We start from the raw sequence: 22,340 nt of genomic DNA on the forward strand, positions 1-22,340 counted from the left end.
CAAACACTTTGACTTTATGTAACAGCTTATATAACAGCTGACAGCCATTTTTGCTGTGAAGGAGCCGTGGCTGCGGCTACAGTTCAGCCCTAGAAAACGGCAGCCTACACCGTGGAAACTGTGATAAACAGCCGGGCAGTGCTCACCTGTACAGAAACGACAGTTTATTAGTATTATCATACCTTGAGGCGACTTTTGTTGTGATTTGGCGCTATACAAATAAAATAAAATTGAAATTGAATCATACTGCAGCAACTCATTTTGTCCTTCAGGCAGGCAAATGAAACATGCACCTTGCAGATTTTAACAACTTCGCAAATCAAATGCAAAATGATTTCCCGAAAATATCCACAAATATTGATGAATCCACACTGTGGAGCGCGAGTCTGCCGGTACTGCTTTTCATGTTATCTACAGATCGTCCTCATAGGAGCAACCTGGTGAAACTGTGCTGTCCTTAAGGACAAACTCATGTTGCCTGGTGGGAGGCAACCTGTCTCAAAACAATTGAGGCCTACCTGCAATCACTCTCAGGCAGATTTGCGAATGCTTGCAAATAACTGTCGTCTAATTCATAAACCAGCAAGTTGCAATCAGTCTAAGTTAGCCTGCGATGATGAGCGCAACCCATCTGTGCTGTGTAGTCTTTGGGAAAGGGGGCTTGATTGGTTCCCAATTAGTTGTATTCTGGTATATTCCTATACAGATGCAAGGTTAGGTTGCAATTAAACCACTGTCCTGCAGCAACTACGTCACTGTTTGTGGATGAATTTTGGTTCTAGATGTTCTAGAGCAGGGGTGTCGAACTCCAGGCCTCGAGGGCCCGTGTCCTCGTTTTAGACATCATCCTGGGTCAACACACTTGAATCAAATGATTAGTTCATTACCAGGCTTCTGGAGAACTTCAAGACATGTTGAGAAGGTAATTTAGCCATTTCAATCAGCTGTGATGGATCAAGGACACATATAAAACCTGCAGGACACCGGCCCTCGAGGCCTGGAGTTCGACACCTGTGTTCTAGAGGTTCCAGCTGAAATGGCTGAATTTGTGACGTTTGCTGATTCATGGCTGTATTATCACAAACAGTTTTCAAAGTTGACCCTGTTCAATTGCAAAATGACAGCAGTTCGATAGTAGGTCAGGCCCGGTCCAAATCTTTGACACTGCCACTTCACAGGCGACAAGATCACAAGCTCATTGCACTCATTGGTTGCAATAGTTCATGCTGCAGTCTCCAACCACTGTTTTTCCCCACTGTGACTGTAGCATTACACACCATCTCAGACTCTTTAACTTAACAGCTTGAAGCTCTCATTAAGGTTAACTGTCAGAAGGTTTGCCATGGCGATGACCAACTTACATACAGCAGCAGCCCACCTGACTTTATGTTTCTTCATGTTTTCAAATGTTGTGGCTGCCAGTTCCCACTCACCCCCTACTGTAAATGCTTTCAGCAGCTTTCAATTATACATTTGCATCAGTTCTTTTTCCTTTGATGCACGGAGGGAGGAATGGATGGAAATGAACCTGGAGGAAAAGATTTTGAAACAAAGAATATGGAATTACAACACACAGAAATAAAGAAACAAGCAAATAAATCGAAGAATGGAGGATGGAGCAGTCAATGGGGACTAACAGATGGAGAGATTAAAACCAAACACAAAGATTCAGCGTGCAAAATCCAGGGCGGAAAGAAAGAAGCCCTGAAAGCTCCACAGAGACGGAGAAGAAGAGTAAAAAATGAGGCCGATAAACCGGAACGACGCAACTTTAGTGCAACTTCTATTTATCCATTCTCCATCTTTGTCACGGGCGGAAAACATCCTGAAATACAAGTAGTGTTGAACACAAGCAAAGAGAGATAAATAGGCAACAGCCACTCGGCCTTCCACGTCTGACGTCATTCTGATCTTTTACCCCCTCCCGCCTCTTCCACTCTTTTCTCATCTGTTCTCATGTATGATTTAATGCTGCTCATCATATATTAATGATCTGGTCAAGTAAACGGCTGTCTTGGAAGCAAGAATGTCACAACACGAGGGCAAAATCTACCTAACAGCCTTCCACTGTGGGTGTTGAGATTGGGTTAACTTTAGCCAATTCTTCTTGTTTTTCCCCCGTAAGCATCGTTGGGGTTATTAAACTCTTCCTATTCTCAACATTCTCTGATACTCTCATTACCATTCTTAGTTTTAATTAAAAATGCAAACCTATTTTTTAATAGCTGCACAGTTTCATCAAATCCAAATAGTCTTTAAGTCTTATATAACAAAAAAATTATTATACCACATTTGGTTGCTTTGGAAGGTTTGTAATCCTCATTGCAGTCAATATCTATTACTTAATGAAGCATGACCCATCTTAAGGCTGTCACCAAGGTGATTAACATTGTGCTTTATTACAGTGGTCTCCAATCTTGCGCCACAGACCGGTTTGTGTCCGGCAATATTTTTACGGACCGGCCTTTAAGTTGTTGCGGATAAATACAACAAAATAAAACCAGTACCAGTATCAAAAAAAAGAAGATTTAGTCATAACACTCGGGAAAAGACACAGGGAAACTGAGTTAATGATGAAAACGATAAAAAAAAATACAGATAAAAAACCTGAAAACCATAAATTTCACACCCGAGCCTCAAGTCTCGCGGACCGGTACCAAATGACTCACGGACTGGTACAGGTCCATGGCCCGGGAGTTGGGGATCGCTGCTTTATTACATTGCAATTGACAATGTTCAAATATGATTTACTGGCACTGAATAAATGTCCAGTGATAAAACAATGTGACATTATACCTAGGCTCTTTTGTTTGAATCATATAGCAGCGCTCCAGCTTTAAACTTCAGGTAAACATGCAAACATAACCACTTGTGCCAAAGTAGTTAGCATTACACATCGAAGGACAGCTGTAGGAGAAAAAAACTGAGCACATGTGTGCGGGGTGGCTGTAGCTCAGGTGGTAGATCGGGTCACCTACTCACCGGAAGGTTGGTGGTTCGATCCCAAGCTCCTCCAATCTACGTGCCAAATATCCTTGGGCAAGATCTTAACCTGTTGCCCTCCAATGCATCCATCAGAGTGTGAAGGCGAGTGAAAGTTAGATAGAAGCACTAAAAAAAAAAACCTTAGATAAAGTGATTGGGTGAATGCACGAGTTGTATAAAGCGCTTTGAGTGCTCAATGAGAGTAGAAAATATTTAAAACAAATGAGCGAAATAAAATAAGCTCATGCACGGCTGTATCTTGGCACCGTGTTGCTTTGAATTGAATGCTAATAATTCGTGCAAAACTCCCGAAAAAAGCCCGTATATGTAAAGCTAAAGGTTTAAATAATATACTCTTGGATTTGTGTGATATCACAGAGAAAGAATATCCAGGAGATGTGTTTCCTGCTGTAAACACAGAAGCCCCGCCCACCTGCTGTTCAGTTCTTCTGTTATTGAAGGTCAGCCAATCAGAAGAAAGTTGGCTTAGAGCAATAGGAAGTAAAACTGGATGTTTCAGCCAGAGGTTGAACTGATGGGGCTGCACTACATGATACATTTTTTGGAATTGTTAACATTCCAAAGCCACTCTAGTAGAATCCAAGATTAAAAATATGAACATATGGATAATGCAACACTCTATAATCAGTACTTTATTAGAAGTAGATGCCTTGTGGGCATATGGTCAAACATTAAGTTAATAATGCAGTTTTTACCTCCTGTTGGCACTAGAACAGCAAAAGTCAAGGGAATAAACTCAAGTCAGCAGGACTCATCACATTCAGCATCATTTACAAAACAGACTTCAGTTGTGATCCTAAACAATCAACAATCAACAATCAACTGACTACGCCAAATAGTCTTCAGAAAATCTCACTTTGTGTCTCTCTAAGCAACGTCTAGACTTGGGCTACGTCCACACGTACACGGGTATTTTTGAAAACGGAGATTTTCCGTTTTCATTTTAAAAAATAATCCCGTCCACACGTAAAGGCAGAAATGAAGGAAAACGCTGCTAGGAACATGCCAAAGCAACAGGTGGCGATATATTCCTAACCGTGCAGAAATGTTGGCCAATCAGAAGTCTAGAAGCCTCGGTGGGAAATAGTAAACAAAGCTGGGGCATAGAAGCAGAACCGAGTCGTATGTGTGGAGGGACAGTAACTGTGTGTGTATATGTAAGCATTTAAACACTGCAGAGAGTACAATTAACAGTAACAGTATTGTAGAAATTCATTTCACTGAAACAATAACGTGGCACACAGTGTGACGTCAAAAAATGCGCACACCTTTGATGCTGCGTTTTCTCCGTTTTTCTCGTCCACACGTAAATGCAAAAACTGAGTTTTCGAAAATATCCACCCTGGCCGGAGTTTTTAAAAATCTCCGTTTTCAGTGACCGAAAACGCTGTTTGCGTGTGGACGAAAGGTGCGAACACATAGAAAAATCTGCGTTTTCAAAAATACCCGGGTACGTGTGGATGTAGCCTTGATATAATTAAATTTCCTGTTGTTTATCTCAGAATATTGTGGTATAGGACAAAGGTGTCCTCAGTTTGCAGTGAACTTCACATCATTCCTTGCTGATATTTACAAGTTGAGTCTTTGGCTTTGTCTAACCATGATTTAGTTCACTGAAATAAAAGTGTTTCATCTTTCTTCCAAAATGTTTGCTCTGCACCCTCTTCAGGTCCACAGCTATCTCTGTCTAAATGTCTTTTTTGCACTGGTAACGTATAAAGGAGGATCAGCGAGGCAGACACCAACAATCTGATGAGGTTTGAAATTTACTGCTTTTAGACGCGTAAGTCCAAATGGGATTCTGCAAATCTACTTAAGCAAGGATGCTCATACTTGGCATTTTTTATGAATCGAAAGTAAACGTGTGTATTAATATTAAGACTAAAAGAAGACAAGTATTTTATTGTAAATTAGCCCCTTGAAAAAACTGATTATGTTGTAACATTGAAAGATCTTAGAAAAATCAAGCTATTTCCCTCATGACACTAAGAGCAAGTAGGGGACGGTAGGGACGGTGAATACCAAGAGGTGTGTCCCAATTCATAGGCAGCATCCTTCGGAGGCCGCATTTGAAGGCCGATTATGTCACAGCCATGCGACGAGGGCTGCCCCAATTCAAAGGCTGCTCCAAATGCGGCCAACAAATGCGTCCTTCATTTCCCCGAATTTGAAGGATGGGTTGGGTGTATCCTTCGTGGCCCAACCTATCCAAGAATTCATAGCGCGGCCCAGCCAATTCCAGTTTCCAACAATGGCGGCAGTTACTTAGTTTTAATGTTACTCTTTCTGGGTCACAAAATACACTTTTTAACCTATTTTCGGGCGAGAATGTAGCTGTGTAAACTTCAAATATGTGCTCGGTCCATCAAAACATCATATATTTGCAAAAGTTAAAAGACATTTTCGGAGATGTCTGTTACCCACCAGCTCAAAGCTGACCGGGAGGTCGAGGCTCAGTAGAGCAGGCGAGAACACCGAACTCCCCTCGCGGTCTTTCGCTACACAGGTTAAACATGATTCATAAGTCCCTTAGATAACTTAAATGTTACTTTTTGGCTGTTTTATTTGTTTGTGAGTAAATCGGTTTGGCTGAGATTAAAGTTATAATTTTCCCACAGCTGAATAAACATCAAACTGAAAACTGATTAAACAAAAGTATGAGATGTTCAAGAATTTACTCCAATGTCCTGTTATATATTAGCGAGCAAGGAGCAGATGGCTGAATTTATTAAACTCCACTGGGACAGCTGGTGAGACAAATCTGAAGGCTAGACCATCCCATTTCACAGCCTTCTCGGTCTTCAGAGGTCTACGTGGGCCGGATGCGGCCTATGAATTGGGACATACCTAAGAACAGCCTCGTCATACCTGCAGAGATCTGTTGCTGAGACAGTTCAGTTGTGACCCAAGTGGTTGGTTGACAGCCCGATACCTTCCCGGCCTGGGAACCTTTAAGGTTGCGTAAGTGAGATATTGCATTCATAATTACATGCTGATATACACAATATGTGGTTTTGGTGTCATAGGTCAGCTGTCCACATTGCCCAGAATTTAAAAAAGTTCAGCGGGCTTGGAAAATGTTTTTTTCTCAGTGCATGGAAAAAGGCTGTAATTAAGAAAATGACATTTCTGAGTGAGCGGCGTGAATATAGACGATCTCCTGCCTTGCTTGAGTAATGACACCTTTGGTTGATTGACTGGCATTAGCAGCTCAAGGTGAGGGCTTTTAAGCAGTGGGATATATATATCACCATGCCAACCACTGCCAGGGCTGCGTGCGGCAGCTCGCCAAAATCTCTCTCACTCTCTCCGTCTCTTTCGGTCTCCGCCCCTGGCACATGAAAATCTACCACTTGTCTCTTTCTCTCCCCTCAGTCTTCTTCATTTACTCCTCTTCTTTCCGTCTGCCCTCTTGCACTCCTCCCATCACCACCCGGGGTGCCGACAGTTGGTCTTACCAAATGTGAGCCGTTCTCCAAATCCTCTTCTCCTCTTCGGCCCTATTTGTTTTATTCATCTCCCTCTAGCTATCATTTGCTCCCCTTCTCTCTCTCTCTCTACCTCCACCTGCCCTTTCCTCTCCCTCTTGTCTTTTTTTCCCAGCGATTCATCTATCTTCTTCCCTCCACCGACTCTGCCTCTGTCTATCCTTTTTCCTTGCCCTTCCCTCCATCCGTTCATCTTCCTCCCTCTCTTTCCATTTACTGCCTGACCCTGAAACCTATTCATCTTCCTCTGACATCTCCACCACTCTCTTTCTCTCTGCCCCCTTCATCAGTCTATCCTTCTTCTTCTACCTATCACTCACAATACCTGCACAAGTGTGTTTATAACCTGGAGGTCTCAAGAGGTTTTTATCATTGTCCATCAGGGGAAATGAGAGTAAGGAAAGTGAATGAGCTGCACAGAATATCTCCGGGCATCGTGATGCTGTCACATGTATGAATTCTAAAAGCCGGTGATGTCAGTGAGCATACAACTCTGCTGCTGTATTTAACAATACAATAACTGATCACGTCAGCCTGATCAGAGGGATGAAACACTGCAATTCATACTTGAATAGGGAGAAAAAATATGCACTAAATTATTATTAAATGTAGGAACGATGTGTGTCATTCACTCTAGTTTTAGTTACCTGTCTTAAAAGGGATGCATTTGACCCCCTACATGTTTCAGGCTTGACTCTCTCGTATCTTATTCTCTTTGAAAGCCGTGACATCAGGCGTCGCTGAAATGAGCTGAAATGGGGATTTATTGATCTGCTTTGCTTGTCCTGCTTGTGGTAAAGAGCAATTCGACTATATCAAGCACCAGGCAGTCACATTATGTTCCAGCTCAGCTGCCAGCCGATCAAATCACATTATGAACATGTGCAGGGCTGTCTTTTGACATGGAAATTAAGAAGCTCATCGTTATGGTGAGTAATCACCACGATGTATTTGAACAAAGTTAGTTGGGCAGCTACCTCATCCTAAAAGAAGTCATGAGGTATTGGCTGTTGTCAATGTGATGACCATACCAGTGAGAAAGAAGGTGAAGGTCAAACTAATGAGGGTAAAATGCACTATGAGCACATAAGCTAAACAATTATACTTCTTTTGAATTGATCTCTTGTGGCTACCTATACAGCTGCAGTACTTTCATTGCTGGCTCCAAAGAGCTCCTCACAGCGCACTCTTGAACATATCTCTGCTTTTTTCAGTTGTTCATTGGATCAACAGATCTCTCTCCAGTTTACCCTTCACCTGCAACTCTACCTGCTACTCATATATATACTGAGCATGAAGACTGAAAGCCCTCTCCACACTAAGCTTTACTGGCAATGCATTTATTCCATAGTGAAGAAATCAATAATCACAAGCCATAAAGCACACTACCAAGTGCTTGTGAAAACAGCGAGTGTTTGTGCATGATCTATGTGGGTCTAGTTCCAGTCCACTCTGTGCTGACATTTTAAAAGCACTGGTCAGTCTTTCTTAAACTTTTTTTTTCTCTAGCAAAACAAACTGCTTAAACGTTCCCCCACTATTAATGCACAGACAAAATAACAGAGAAGGAGGAGTAGGCACAAAGGAGGACGATGATGATGCAGGATTATAGACAGCAAACGCTGGAGCACTGAGAAGAACCACTACGGCAAAAGGGAGAAGGTGGAAGAGGTGAGAAAGAGGAAATGGTTGAACTTTAAAGCTGAAAACATGATACACTGTATCATTCTCTAAAATGAAGAGACAGACAAAGAAGAATAAAAGTGAGGTGATGACAAGGACAAGAGTTCGATCGAGAATTAGTGGAGGACAAAAAAGAAATTGAAAGATTAATAAAAAGGCAGATGAGAGATAGACGCATGGATGTTGAGATCAGGGCAGAAAAACAGGACAGAGAAGAAGAGAGCAGGGCAAAAACTGAAGGGAAAGTAAGTAGAGAGGGAAAGATAAGGGACAAATGGGGAGGGGGGAGGGCAGCAGGATGAAACAGATAATGTGGTAAATAGAGTCAGATGGAGAGAAGAAAAAGAACTGGAAAGGAGAGTGAGTGCTTATGTGAGTCACATCATCTCCACAAGCTATCAGTGATTTTAATGACTCTGACATCAGTGTGTGTGTGTGTGTGTGTGTGTGTGTGTGTGTGTGTGTGTGTGTGTGTGTGTGTATCATACTAGATTACCCTGAGGTAATGCAGTCAGGAACTGGCTCATCACTCTTCTACAACAGCGTACATTCATCATGTCAGAGTGAGGTTTCTCAAGCACTGGACTGAGACCCAAAACAGGTTGCAAGTTTCACCGGTGGGTTCCCACTAGATTGATGCAAGAGGATATGAATTGATATCCTTTGTGAGAGTGAAACTGATAAACTTCAAAGCAAAAAACAGCTGGTAAAATCTGAACAGAAACTAATTTTTATTGCTAACCAATGACTCAAAGATCAGTGAACAACAGTAAAGCTATTGTTCTTATGAACTTTTATTGTTCTATGTACTTATAAACTCTACTCCGTAAATGTTCTGCCTGAATAGATAAAGGAGACTGCAGTCTATTGTTTTGATGAAACTACACAATTACCAACCAAGCTAGCAAGCTAGTTAGCAAACAGACTGCAAACGTGTTAGCCTGGATAGCTTCTTTGTCTCTGAATAAAAAAACGACCAATCTGCAACAGAATCCAACACTCTTTTTAAAAAAATATATACAAGTGTTAAAACGTGTAAAAATTCTTTTAAAATTAGTTAAATGCACAAATGAGCCAATAATAACATTGAAATTACGGGCTTTGTATGAGTTTAGTAGTAAGACAGCTAACATGCTAACTGACAAATAAAGTAATCTAGCAATAAAATCATATTGATCAAATTATGTAAAATTATGTAAAATATAAAATTATGTCAAATTCTGATTAAAAAATTAAAATAGAAAGAATCTAAGAGAGTTATTGTGACTACTATCGACTGCTCGATGGCTAGCATGTTAGCTGTTAGCTATGTTAGCTAACCAACTACAGATGATTTTAAACTACTAGATATAAAAGTGATGGCTTTTATTGGATTATTGGAGCCACATAATGTGATTTTTCAGAGTCAAAATTAATCTTTTAAATCATCATAAATAAATAAAAAACTGAATACTGTTATTATCATCACCTACAAGCATCTCCTTCCATGGAAAAATGTCCCACCTGCAACTGACCCAGTTTATTGTTTTATTTAAACACTTATCAACTGATTGCACCTGATTGCTAACACAGCTGCAATCAGAATATGTCTCCTATTTACATTAAAATCTGCCTGGTTTTCTAGTTTGGTAATTCCAGCCAAGCTGCAGAAACAGAAGCCTTGCAGTCTGAGGCTGCTGTTACGATTTCACTTGATTTCATTAGTTTGTTACTGCCATCTGAGCTAAAGGTCACCGCTCTGGCAGAATTTAACAATCCCCTCCAACAAATCAGAGGGCAAACAGTTAGTTAGTATGAGGCAATGGCTGCAGTATAACTGCAAGATGACTGAAGTGAAAACAGAAAAAAGGGAGATAAACTTTGCTATTTTTACTTTTCTCAACAGAACAAGTTCCTCTGGGTTTTGTGAAGCTATGATGGGATGCTTTATTTTTTATACTTTTACACTTTATAGATCAAACTATTAAATGACACAAAATTATCATTATTTATCATTACTGATAGATTTACTAATAAAACCAGTTACATTTAAATGACAGATACATTTATGTCATTTTCTAACAAAAACAGAACAGTAGCAGATGACAGAAATCGATGAGTATTTAAAAATATATTTATATAGATATAAATATATATAGATAGATATATAAGATGGCATAGAAAAGAGTGCTTTGGTTGAGCGTCTTGGCAGTTACATGTTGGTGTTTTAGATCCAACTGAGGACACTGCACTCTCATATGGTAGCAGCTTCTCAACTGCAAACTAGTCCACCCTAAGGCACACCCTGCTTTATTTTCTGTTTTACTCTAAATGGGACAATGACTTATCAAATGAACATCATGCTATAATAGTAGTATAATATGGCTTAACAATAGCTAAATGGCAAACTTACCAAGAAAGTGTTTAAATGAAGCGAGGAGTAGGTTAAAAATAGACTTAAAGTTGGACTTTGGTACATAAGAAGTTGCTCTCTGATGACCCTTAGAGAAACGCGGGGTGAGAATGCAGTGGTGGTTTCCTGAGTTTATGAAAAAGTGAGAGAAGTGGTGTAAATCATAAGCTCATATTTCCTTCTTTTGAACACCAAAGTCTATGAAGCAAACACCAAAACTGTAACATGAAGCAATGAATTTAGTCAGCCTGCTGAGAAAGAGTCTAAAAACTCTAAGGAAACCCACAGTCAAAATAAAGAACTGGAAAAGTGGCACTCCAGCTGACCCAACCCATGTAACTCTACCTTGGCCTTCTAATAAACCGAACTGTGTGAGTCCTTTAGTGTGGTTTCAGCATGGCAGGGTGGAGACCGGTGGAACTGGGTGGGTGAGGGGGGACTGTGCGGTTGTGGAGCAGAGACTACAGGGGGGTACGGTGGATACAAAAGGGCAGGGACTAGCAGCCCTCTGCAAGAACTCTTGGTAGGTCTCAGAGCCATGATTACAGGGCGTGCACAGTCCACAGGGGTTTGATGACAGGGATTCATTGGCAAGAGTCAGCGTGTGCGTGTGCTTGTACTCTGTGCGTATGTGGGTACATAACTCAGACTGTAGAGTGTGTTTGTGTGTGAGTGTGTGCATACTTGGCAATGAAAATTGCTGGAACTGCAGGGCTAAAAAAACAACCACAGGGGAGCATGTAGGGCGATGCAGTACAAAGACAGAGACACACAGAGCACGAGTGGCAGCAGAAACAGGGAGTGACGGGGATTCTAGATGGCAGAACAGAAAGAGAGATTTAAGGAAAGGAGGAAGACACAACGACAGCGACGGAGAAGCACACATCCAGAAAAAGACGGAAGCAGCAGGCTTAGCATTTCAAAGCTGTTCTAACTGAAGGCTGATTTGGATGCTAGCAACACAACATCATGTTTCTGATATGATGTGAAATCTCTCCAACTTCGGTGGTCAGGTCACTGGCTTCGTCTCAGACCCGCAAATCAACAGAATTTTTGTTTTGCTGCTTAAACAGCAGCACCGCAAGAGGAAGAGGCAGATGAAGGGAGGGCAAGAGGAGCCAGAGGCAGGGATTACAAATGGGTAAAATTTGTGTTTAGAGAAAGCCCGGGATGCTCTTTGGTTACGTGTGTGCGGCACTGCAAGTTGAATAACTGTAGTAGGGAGAAAAATGTCAATAGGCAAACAACAGATGGTGGCTGCCACATCAATTTTGATACACAGCTGAAACGTAAGACGCTCGGGCCCGCACACGCGAAGAGAAACGGATGCACACGCACAATGAGGCGAACACAGAAGGCTTCTACCGTTGTAAAAGATGTTGACTTAAGCTACTTACTCTGACTGCTCTGACATTAAAGGAGATGAAGAAAAGTAGGGGGATAGAAGAGGGAGAAAAGAGTCAAAAGGCACGGAGAAGGAGGAGAAACAAGAAGAGGCGAGAGAGGAGAGGAAAAGGGAAGATAAAAGCTCGCATCCTCTCTATCCTCCCTCTTCCGCTCCTCTCTGTCTTTATTTTTGCTCTCCGACTCTGTCATTTAGTCTATCTCTGACTGCTCTCAGTCTTTCTCTCTGTCAGGCAGACCATGACTGCGCCCAAATGTGATTTGCTTTTTAATCTTCATAATCCACTTGGCCAATGAATGTTTTGCTTTACTAATTAAAGAACAAACAATGGATGTGTGTCCCTCTCTCTTTCTATCTCACACACACACACACACACACACACACACACACACACACACACACACACAATAGATGCGGTAGATGTTTCCATATCTCCCAATAAATCTTCGAGAAGAGTGGGCAATGGGGGGGGGGACGCGAGAAATTATGGAGAACGGGATCAGACAGTCGGTAGTTTTGGAACTTCCGGTGCAGACAGCAGAAAAACAAATCCTTAGAAGAAAACTACAAATCAAAAAAAAAAAGAAAACAGACAACAAGGCTTCTTTTCCCACTCCTATAATTTCTCCCTTTTATTCTTTATCTTTCTGTTCTTCGTTTTTCTTTCCGTCGTCTCCGCTTTATTGTGCTTACAATGGGAGGGGATCAAAAGTTGCTAAGGCAACAAACGGGGAGAAGACAAGAAAGAGGAAAAACTCTCGCGGTTATGGAGGCATCCTGACGTTTTTCAGCAGAACAAAGGGGGGAGGGGGAGTTTAAAGTGTTTATCTGTCCATTTGCAGGCTGTCATTTGAACCTAAAAGGATGCGGGCCTTATAGAATAGACAGGATTTGAATCCAGCTGACAGAATAAATAAAAATTGTCATGAAAAGCACAAAAATATGTATCGCCCTGATGTCTATTGTTATAAAAAGCTACAGAGTCTTTCTGTATAGCACCTCACTTTCTAAGTTTAAACTGAACCAGTGAGTCTGTGTTAATGAGGAAATTCTCCATTTGGCTGCAAACAACGTACTTTTTTGCACCATAATGCAGCCTCAAGAGACAATTGGAATAAATGTAAATGCTATCCTAATCCACCTCTATATACACACCATAAAACTTTCAATTAAATCTGCCATCATGGAGTATTCATAGCACCTTATCATCCGAGCAGGAGCTCTCAGACTACAGGCTCACTAGCAGTTTCTTTTCCAAAGGTAAGAGGAGAGGCAGAGCCTTCAGCGCTGAGCCATCCTGTAGTTATGCTGCTATAAGCCCAGACTGCTGTGGGACTTCCTCTGATACCCCTTCTTTTCACTCCCCACATGTTCAGATATCACCTGGCTGTCTTCCTGTTAAAAAGGAGTTCTTCCTTCCCACTTTTGCCAAGTGTTGCACACAGGGGATCATCTGATTGCTGAGGTTTTCTCTCTAATATTGATGAAATGAGCTTAAATTTTTCACCCAGAGAACTACTGCTCACTGGACATCTTCTTTTTTTCCTACCGTTCGAGATGGTTGTGTGGGAAAATCCCAGCAGATTTCTAAATACAGAGACTGAGGCTTTAACCCAGAGTTTTGAGTTGTTGTATCCTGGTTTAATTTTTGGTTTGCTTTTCCTTCCTCGTGTGTTTAGGTTAAATCTAACTTACCTTGTGTTCCACTGTCTGTCTTATGCGTCTAGCTGTTTCCTAGTCTTTTTAGTTTGGTGCTTTGTGTTTAGTTTTGCTTCTCTTGTTTCATCATCAATGATTTGTTCCCCAGATGTTACTGCTCCGTGATCATCTTTTGAATATGATGATAGAGTCTCTCTTTTGTTGAGAAATCCACTGTTTGCTGCGTGTTCTCCTTGCTCAGCATCCTTATGATCACTTGGATTTTTTGGACCAAGAAGCATTAAAGCTTGTTTATCCTTGTCTTAAGGGTCATGGATTTGGGTTGATAAAACTTTATCCTTCACACAGGTTTAGTAGTATAGTAACTAACACGAAACATTCAAAATCACCTAAATCACTTTACATACTCTGATTCTTAGTGTGAACTCGAGCAGGTCGTTTTGCCTTAATGCACCGAGTTTCTACCTTGTGTCTGGGTGAATAGATGCATGCATTAATGGATAATTGAACAGCCCTACCTAAACAAAAGTGGTCGGTGAGTGTGTGTCCAAAGATTTTTCTTGTTCACTTGAAAAAGGCCTGAAAAATGGACACAAAACAATCTATATACCTACTAAAAATAAAATAGAAGATGATTTAATTAATTTATTCATTAAACTACACATATATATTATTCTAGGTCTAACACAACATAGGGTCACTCTTAAAACCGAGATGGTATATTCTGTATAAAAAGAAAACGTCTGTGAAAATAAGAGAAACAAGCATGGGACTACAAGAGTAGCGGCCTAACATAGAAAAACGTGTGTCTGATTTGTTAATGATGTACGAGTGCACAACTAATGCAGTGTTAGTAGGCAAACACTGTGTGATCAGTCACGTTTGTCCAATTAACTTTTGAAATCAAAATAAAACACATCATTACAATTTCAAGATAGCACCCAGAAGCTGTTTTGAAATGTGCTCCATGGTTTTAGGGTGTATTTTTCTAATAAGAGCTCTGCTGCATAAATATGCCCGGCAGGAAGCACTATCCATCTTAACTAACCAGGAAAAAAGCCAGTGTGTGTGTGTGTGTGAGACACAGATACACTGCTCTACAGCTTCAACGTGTGACATTCACACAAAGCAGCAGGCAAACATCCAAACAATGAATGACAGAAACATGTTTGGAGCATCATGTTTGTGTTTTTCTGCTGCGCGATTGAATATTATTACCAAATATGTGCTCAGACTTTTTTATCCTGGTGTCAGCTCCATCACGTCTGATAAACAGCACGTGCCAAGTTTAATCACAAATGATGATTTAAAGAAAAAAGTTTAAGAAGTGTGCTGACTGGCAGGATCGACACGATGTGAAGAGATGTGCATTGTTTGTAAAAACCTGAAAGCGCTGTGATTGCGCTTGTGTGTTTGTGTGTGAGTTTGATGATCTGACACCAGCTAGATGAGCAACATAAATGATTGTGTGGAAATGAAGCTAGCTGCTGACACACAAACACAAGCACCTGGAGCAACAATCAAGCTGAAACACTGACTCTGCATCTGTATTTATATGCACACACACACACACACACATGCACACACACACACGTGGTGGATTTGGAGTTCAAAGGATGTTTTATTTTGGGAACAGCTTCGGGTTAGTCACCCTACATTGGTGACAGACGGAGAAACAGGTTGCAAATATCAAACACTTTACAAGCACTGCAACATGCTCAAACACCCACGCAAACACGCAAACACACACACAGACTCACATTCTCGCTCTCCTTGTATTTCCTTCTTTTCTCTCTCTCTTAATTCCGAGAAACATCTCGCCAAAGGGAGGATGTGTTGTTTTAAACTTGCTAGCTTGCTTCTCCTTCACCAGCAGCTAATGTATGATCACAGCTCTTCTGACAGCTTTGTCAAAAACACTAAGAAATTGTGTTCAGGCTCATTAAAACATAACGCACAATGGCAGGATGCTGGGATTAGAGCAGATGAAGTGGTGATACGGCCGGTGCATTCTGGGTAGTGTTTGAGTGGATATCTGTGATATGATTTTAAAGCAAAATGATAAATACTGTATCACTCAGGGGATTGTCGTGTGAGTCTAAATGATCTAAACTCATCAAACACTTACTGTCCAGTTGTATCAGAAATGCTTTAGATTCCTCCAGAATCATAGCCAACTACAGCATGTGAAAGTGAGCACTGTTAACATGTGGGTTAAACGTTACAACACTTTTACATTCTCGCTGTGTACCTGGCCTGTACCACTACACTTGCTGTCTCTGGAACATCTCCCCCATTCCGTCTTTCACATAATGGTATGATCCCAGTCTGTCTTTGCATGTGATTGTTACCATCAAAATAAAGTCCCACCCCTTCCTGCATGGATTCCCAGCAGAGCTGAAGATTTGGCTCCGCATACAGTCGACCCATTAGTAATTGAGATGTGAAATTATCCGGCCCATGAACCGTAAGTTTGACCTCTAAATTTCAAAGCATGAACGACAGTTACAGCTGTGTAACTCTGATAGCTTTGTGAACACGTGTTGTCCAAGTGCGTAGTTTTTCCGTAGGACCAACACAAAGCTATGCACAGCTTTGCGGATCATTGTTGTTATACCTGTTTACTGTCACCAGGGGGCAGTGTTAAAAACACTTGTGAGCTACTCTTGCTACCATCTGTTGTTAGTCTTTGAACGAGCTGCGGAAAAGAGCCAAGTTGGAACATTCAAAGAGGTGAAGTGAAACAAAGTGTTCAAATTCTGCTGACGTTCCCGGTCATGTTCAGGCTCATTTTTCTACCTGCGTCGAGCATAATCTCCTTATATCTCCAGCGCATATCTCCAAAATACACGCTGCCTGATTTTTGGAGGTCTCAACACAAGCATGTCTGCATAGGTTGCATAACTTTAATCCTTCACCCTGCACAACAGCATGTTAATGCGAATGGATACAAGTGCAGCACCATCCACCCACACATAATGTAAATACAGTCAATGATCCTGGATGACCTCACAGTTTAGTCACTGGTAATATTCTGCTCTTCACTGAATTCACTAATACAGTTCAGAAAACACCAGCCAGTATTGCCCGCTTTACATTCACTAAACACCACAGATGGTCCTTGTTATTACGGCTTTTCCTCTCATTATGCAAAATGAAACCCCCCCTTACATAAACCATATCGAATAAATGAGCCACACAGGAAGCTAAGATGTAGCTTTACCTCAGTGTTTCAGTACGGTGTTATATTTGGTTCTAAAACTACTTGTACAAATACATATTCCATTCTTATGAGCTAATATTAGCCCAAGCAAGGTAGCTTAATATAAATAGTTCATATAAAATCTGCCAACAGTGGCAATCATTTGATCACAGTCAGAGCCCCTTTGGCTGTAATCGAGAAGCTTGGTTGATATATCCACCAGTTTTTTTATTCTAAGCCATTCGAGGGAGCAAAAAGCTGAACAGGTGCTGGAGTAAGTATGGAGTTCACACACACAAAACCAACATCCATCCATCCTCTTCCACTTATCCTTATCAGGGTAAAGCAGGGAGGGGGATCTTGGGAGCCTATCCCAGCTACCATACAAAACCAGACAAAAAACAAAACAAAACAATGACCCCCCCCCCCCCCCCCCCCCCCATAACATATATGCTGCAGAGCATTTTTCAGAACTCAGTCGAAGTTAAATACCTCATCATTCATATGCTCACATACTTTAAAAAAGTCCCAGAAATGGATGCTTTGGTATGTAAAGTGAGTGCACACTATATGCACACATGCACACACACAGTGCAAGGCAGTAATTGAACAGGCGTTGGCACAGCGACACCTGTTTCAAATTTATAATGAGCAGCGAGGGGAGAGGACCACACGCAAACACAGCCACAGACGCACGCACACACATTTTTCTGCAGCTTGGCTGTGAATCTGCACTGAGCTGCAGGTCATAGGGAGGCTAAGAATAAACAGACCCTACTGAGCGTATCCCTCTCTTTCCTGCTTCTGTATATAGTACTCACATGCCCTCTGATTAACAAAGGCCTACCAAAGGCAGAGGCGGCAGATAAAGACCTGCAGACAGAAAACGGAGCAAAGCTCGTGAAGTCCGATGGGGAAAAACAAAAGGATAATTAAAAAAAACATTCATTCATTAATTAGCTGAACAGAGAGAGAATTAATTCATTGCTGCAGCATATAATGGGAGTCCAGACAGTAAAGAAATGTAGATGCACAGTGCTATGGTGGGTAATATATACTTTTACATATACTGGATCCTCCCATTTGTGTTTACATATCACTCTGTATTTAATCTTTATTTATTATTAATCTCTGGCTCTCTTCAACAGTGTGTCTTTTCTCCTGTCTTCCTCCTCTCCCCCCCAAACTGGTCATGGCAGATGGCTGTCCTTTCCTGTGTTAAAAGGGAGTTTTTTGTTCCCACTGTCACCAAGTGCTTGCTCATAGGGGTCCTTCGATTGTTGGGTTTTTTTTCTCTGCATAATTGCAGGGTCTTTACCTTACAATACTGAGGTGAATGTTGCTGTGATTTGGTGATTTGGTGCAATATGAATAAAATTTAATTGAATGTGACTGAGTGAATTGCACAGCAGCGTATTCAGGTCCGACTTGACTCACCCACAGACTTGCTTATGCTGTTAAGTCGACGCCTTGATGGAACTGAGACATCTAAATATTGATACGTGCATCTGTATCTCATAACACTGATGTATTCCATCACAGAAAGTGATGCCGTATGGGTACAAGAACTGGCTAACACGGTCGCTTTTGTGTTACGCGTGTATGTGGCCACATTCGTCATTTTTCTCCTGTCACGTACTTTACAGTGTAACGCTAGAGCTTTAGGTGTTTGCTGCATTAAAGTTTTAGTTTCACTTCGCGTCTGCGGGAGCCCTCATACCTGACAGGCTCCTTCAAGCGGCACACACCCGGTTTTTAAAGCTGGATTTCTGTTTGAATGATGACATCATCTGGGTTATTTTCAGAAATCTGAAAGCTGCTTCTTCGTCTTCCTTTTAAGAGGATGTGCAGGTTGAGTAGTTCTCCTCACGACTGACATTAATGTGTAAAAATGGTTTTGCTTAATAAAGGGAGGCTCCATCTTGGGCTTCTGAGAGCGGACACCTTCAGCACGACCTCTTGGAGTATCTGTGATGTAGGGAGGCAAAAGAAAAAAGGAATTTTCCTTTGTGGGCTCAGCGTAGCATTACATTATCTTCTATAATGAAATCGAGTGGAAGCGCCTCTTCCTTCTCTTCACTTCGCTTTCCTCTCCTCCTGTCAGTTCAGCTCCAGCAACTTTTAGATTTCCCACAAGATTTTTTTCAGCTGCACCTGACTCGCCTTTCGTCATGTTTCCCCCGTCTCAGTCCGCTCTCCTCCTCTCACCGCTTTACTGTTTTCCTGAGCTTTAAGTAAAGCTCATTCCGGCAAACAGCGTGAATGACAGATTAATGTGGGGTTGCTTAAATGCAGGATATAGGCGAAAGGGGGTAAACAAAACAATTACACAGATTGGAGGAGAACTCAAGGAAGTGGAGGGAGGCGTGTGAACACTGAGTTATGTCTGGGTTGTGATCCAGCTGAATTGCTTTGGCAGCAAGTCCCTGTTCTTACGGTGTTGGCTGGAGAAGATGGGGAGAAGGATGTAATTAAGAAGAGAAGGTGGAGGGAAATAAAGGTGCCAGGTAGAGCGAGAGGAAGGGAGAAGAGAAGGAAAAGTCTGACAATGTAAACAAGCAAAAGGTGAAAGGCAGAGGGGAGCAAGATGCAAATGAAGAGAAGTCAAAGGTGCGCAAAAGCGAGAGATAAGTGAAAGAGGAGAGTGATGGGGAGGTGAGGTATGAGGAAAAGGTGGAGAAGCAGGAGGAGGGCTTGAGAAAACTCATCTAAAAATATGCCAGGAAAATATGTGAGAGATTAGTATGGAGAAAACACGATGAACTACAGAAATGTGATGAGGCAAAGGCAGAAAGCAGAGGGAGAAGGAGAAACGAGTGCAGCAGATTAAAGCAGGTTCACGTTAGTGTGCAGGAGGATTTTTGACACGTAGTTCAAAAGCACAATGATGAAAAGAGAAAGCACGCAGAGAGGGGCAGCAGCGAGAGAAGATGAACAATAAGTGAGCACAGACTGAATCAGTGAAGTAAGAGAGAGAGGGAGTGAGACGAGAACAAAAGGGGTAAAACTGTAAAGAGAAAGAGCCAGTTACTGATAACGAGGGCAGATCGAGCCACCTTAAACCCAAAGTCGAGAACTGATTGGGTTTCTCGTGAATCAGAAGTGGATGGATAGACTTATTTAAGTATAAAAAACAATATCACATGAAGAAAAAGCAAAGGAAAAATTAGTTATAAGTGCTGACCGGCGAAAAGAGCGAGGAGATGAAAGGTTAGGGCCGGGGAGTAAATGCAGAGGTGAAGAATAGAAGGAGCGCGGCGGGAGACGCCAGGATGGATAGATCAATTTACCACAGGGGCTTTCTCACCAGCATATCCCTCGCTCAGCTGGCTCACACTCCTTTACATGGAAACATTGGATTATCGATCCACCCCCTCCTTTCCCCAGCAGTCACCCTGCTCGTCTGAAGCAACAGCTTCAAGGCCTCTCAGCGTCTTTGCTTTTGTATTTGATGCAAACTATACACTGCCTCCATTCCTCCTCAGCTCACAGTCTCAGTCACAGAAGGCATCTCAGCTTCTTTTGCAAGTGCTTTGGTTGCTAGCAGACACTTGCTAACTAACCACAGAGCTGTAGCAAAAGCTAAGGAAATCCCAAAAAGTTGATTTGGTTTAGTGGACGTAGCGCTTTTGGTTTTTGCGACTATTTTCACCTTGCAAACAACCTCCTGCAACCACTCACCAACACTGTGTGGGACAACACTTTTCCATAGCGAGTGGTGGTTACCAGTGCATGACTGACTTTGGCTTTAGCAATCTAAACTAACTAAAATACACTGTTGGTTGATGTAGATCAGCAGAATCAGAATCAATAGCTTTTTGTTTTTGCAGCAGTCGTTTATATGCACGATCTTTAGCAGTTCCTTTAGGTACATTAAATACATTAACTATGACTCCATGACTCCCATATATACACTGAGTTATTCTCCGATGCTTCATAAAAACATGCCCTTCACTACTAACCTACATCCAGCAGAGGAAGACGCTCATTGCTGCTTATGCTTGACCCACAAAGTTGCAATCTCTCAGGGTTGAAACACACTCTACTAAGTGATCTTTTTAATCCTCTTTAGCAAACACACCAGCAATAGTTTCACTTTCAGCTAATCTGATCTGCTGCAGTCTCAGACCCACTGATACCAGCTTTGTATGTAACCTCCTGTGCTCATATAACAGCAGCTCTCAGAAGACTGCCTCAGCTTTACCGTTTGCATGGTTTGATTACACTCAACTCTTGTGTTTTGCTTTATCTTCTCTTGCACTCCCTTTCATCTCTCCCTGACCTTGCAGCAGTGACTGCACCATCAGCACATCGCTCCGTCCCAAACGCACAAGAACACGCTATGACCTGTGCTTTAAAGACGCTCTGCTTAGAGGTTTGCTGGTGTCAGACGTTTGTGCTCATTTGTAAATTCTAATCTGATGCAATCGCAAACCACTAAATAGAACACCAGCCCTTCACCTTAGCCAACATTTAGTTCTAATCTTAACTCCAAAGCCATAATTGTTCTTCTCAAGCAGAACTTTGAAGGCAAATATTCCCCAAAGGGTCAAAAACCTAAATCTAGGTTTAAACTTAAACCTCACACACACACACACAAAGCTTTTGAAAACACACCAATGTCATAACACCACCTGGCTCAGTCCTTATTCACTGTAACCTTGTCAATCTAATAAAATATTCTTAAATTATGCACAGATGTCCTCACGCTTACATCTAAAAGTCTAATTGGTCCTCATACATATAGATATGTGAAACCACACACACTCTTACACACACGTGCGTAGAGGGCTTGCTTTATGGGCCCCGAGTGGCGTTGGAGAAACTGCATTCCCAACCATTTTATGTATTGGTCAATTTAACACCGCTAACTTCAGCATATTAAAAATGCATGTGCCCAAGGACGCAAGAGCAATTTTATGAATGTGTATGTGTGCACCCATGTGTTTGCAAGCATTTAATGCAGAGAAGCCTGCCTGGAAATGTGACATTATTACACTGTTATCTACCTAATAGAGCCATTTATACAGCAGAATACTTGATTAACCTACGCAGCAATTTCTGAATAGAAATCAATCACAGGAAGGAAAACAGAGGAAATTTGAGGGCGTCATTGTTGATCCAAAAATGTCCCAGTCTCCATATGATGTCACACCAACCGCAAAATGTAAAAAATACACCGGGACGGTGTTCAAAGGTGGATGAAATGAAAGACAACAGCGAGGTACTCACATGGTCTCATCATTCTGAAACTCCAGCTTGCCTGAAGCCATTTCGTAGTCCTCCCCTCCCTTAGCGGTTCCATCCAAGGTTCGATAGGGAATGGCGACCAGGCCTCGAGCCCCCGACGTCCTGAGCACCTTCACCTCCATCACGCCAACACTTTCACTCACCCTTTGAGTGGCACTTTCAAATGTAAAGATGCCTAAGAATTAATGAAAGAAAGAATTTATTTCACAGGGGAGAAACACTAAAAAGCTTGACAAACACCTACACACTCACGCA

At 41.8% G+C, this 22,340-nt stretch overlaps 1 protein-coding gene across 2 annotated transcripts in view; it reads right to left on the reverse strand.

Moving 5' to 3' along the window:
• slc8a4b (solute carrier family 8 member 4b) overlaps positions 1-22,340 on the reverse strand; it is a 134,880-nt gene that overhangs the window by 40,230 nt on the left and 72,310 nt on the right. For both annotated transcript variants that reach the window (XM_084924426.1, XM_084924425.1), the window contains exon 11: positions 22,068-22,260. In XM_084924426.1, coding sequence (XP_084780552.1) covers positions 22,068-22,260 — 193 coding nt within the window. The remainder of the gene's footprint in view (positions 1-22,067; positions 22,261-22,340) is intronic.

Source organism: Perissodus microlepis, chromosome 3 (assembly GCF_051167445.1).
Source record: "Perissodus microlepis isolate ML-2025 ecotype Zambia chromosome 3, ASM5116744v1, whole genome shotgun sequence".
Lineage (NCBI taxonomy): Eukaryota > Metazoa > Chordata > Actinopteri > Cichliformes > Cichlidae > Perissodus > Perissodus microlepis.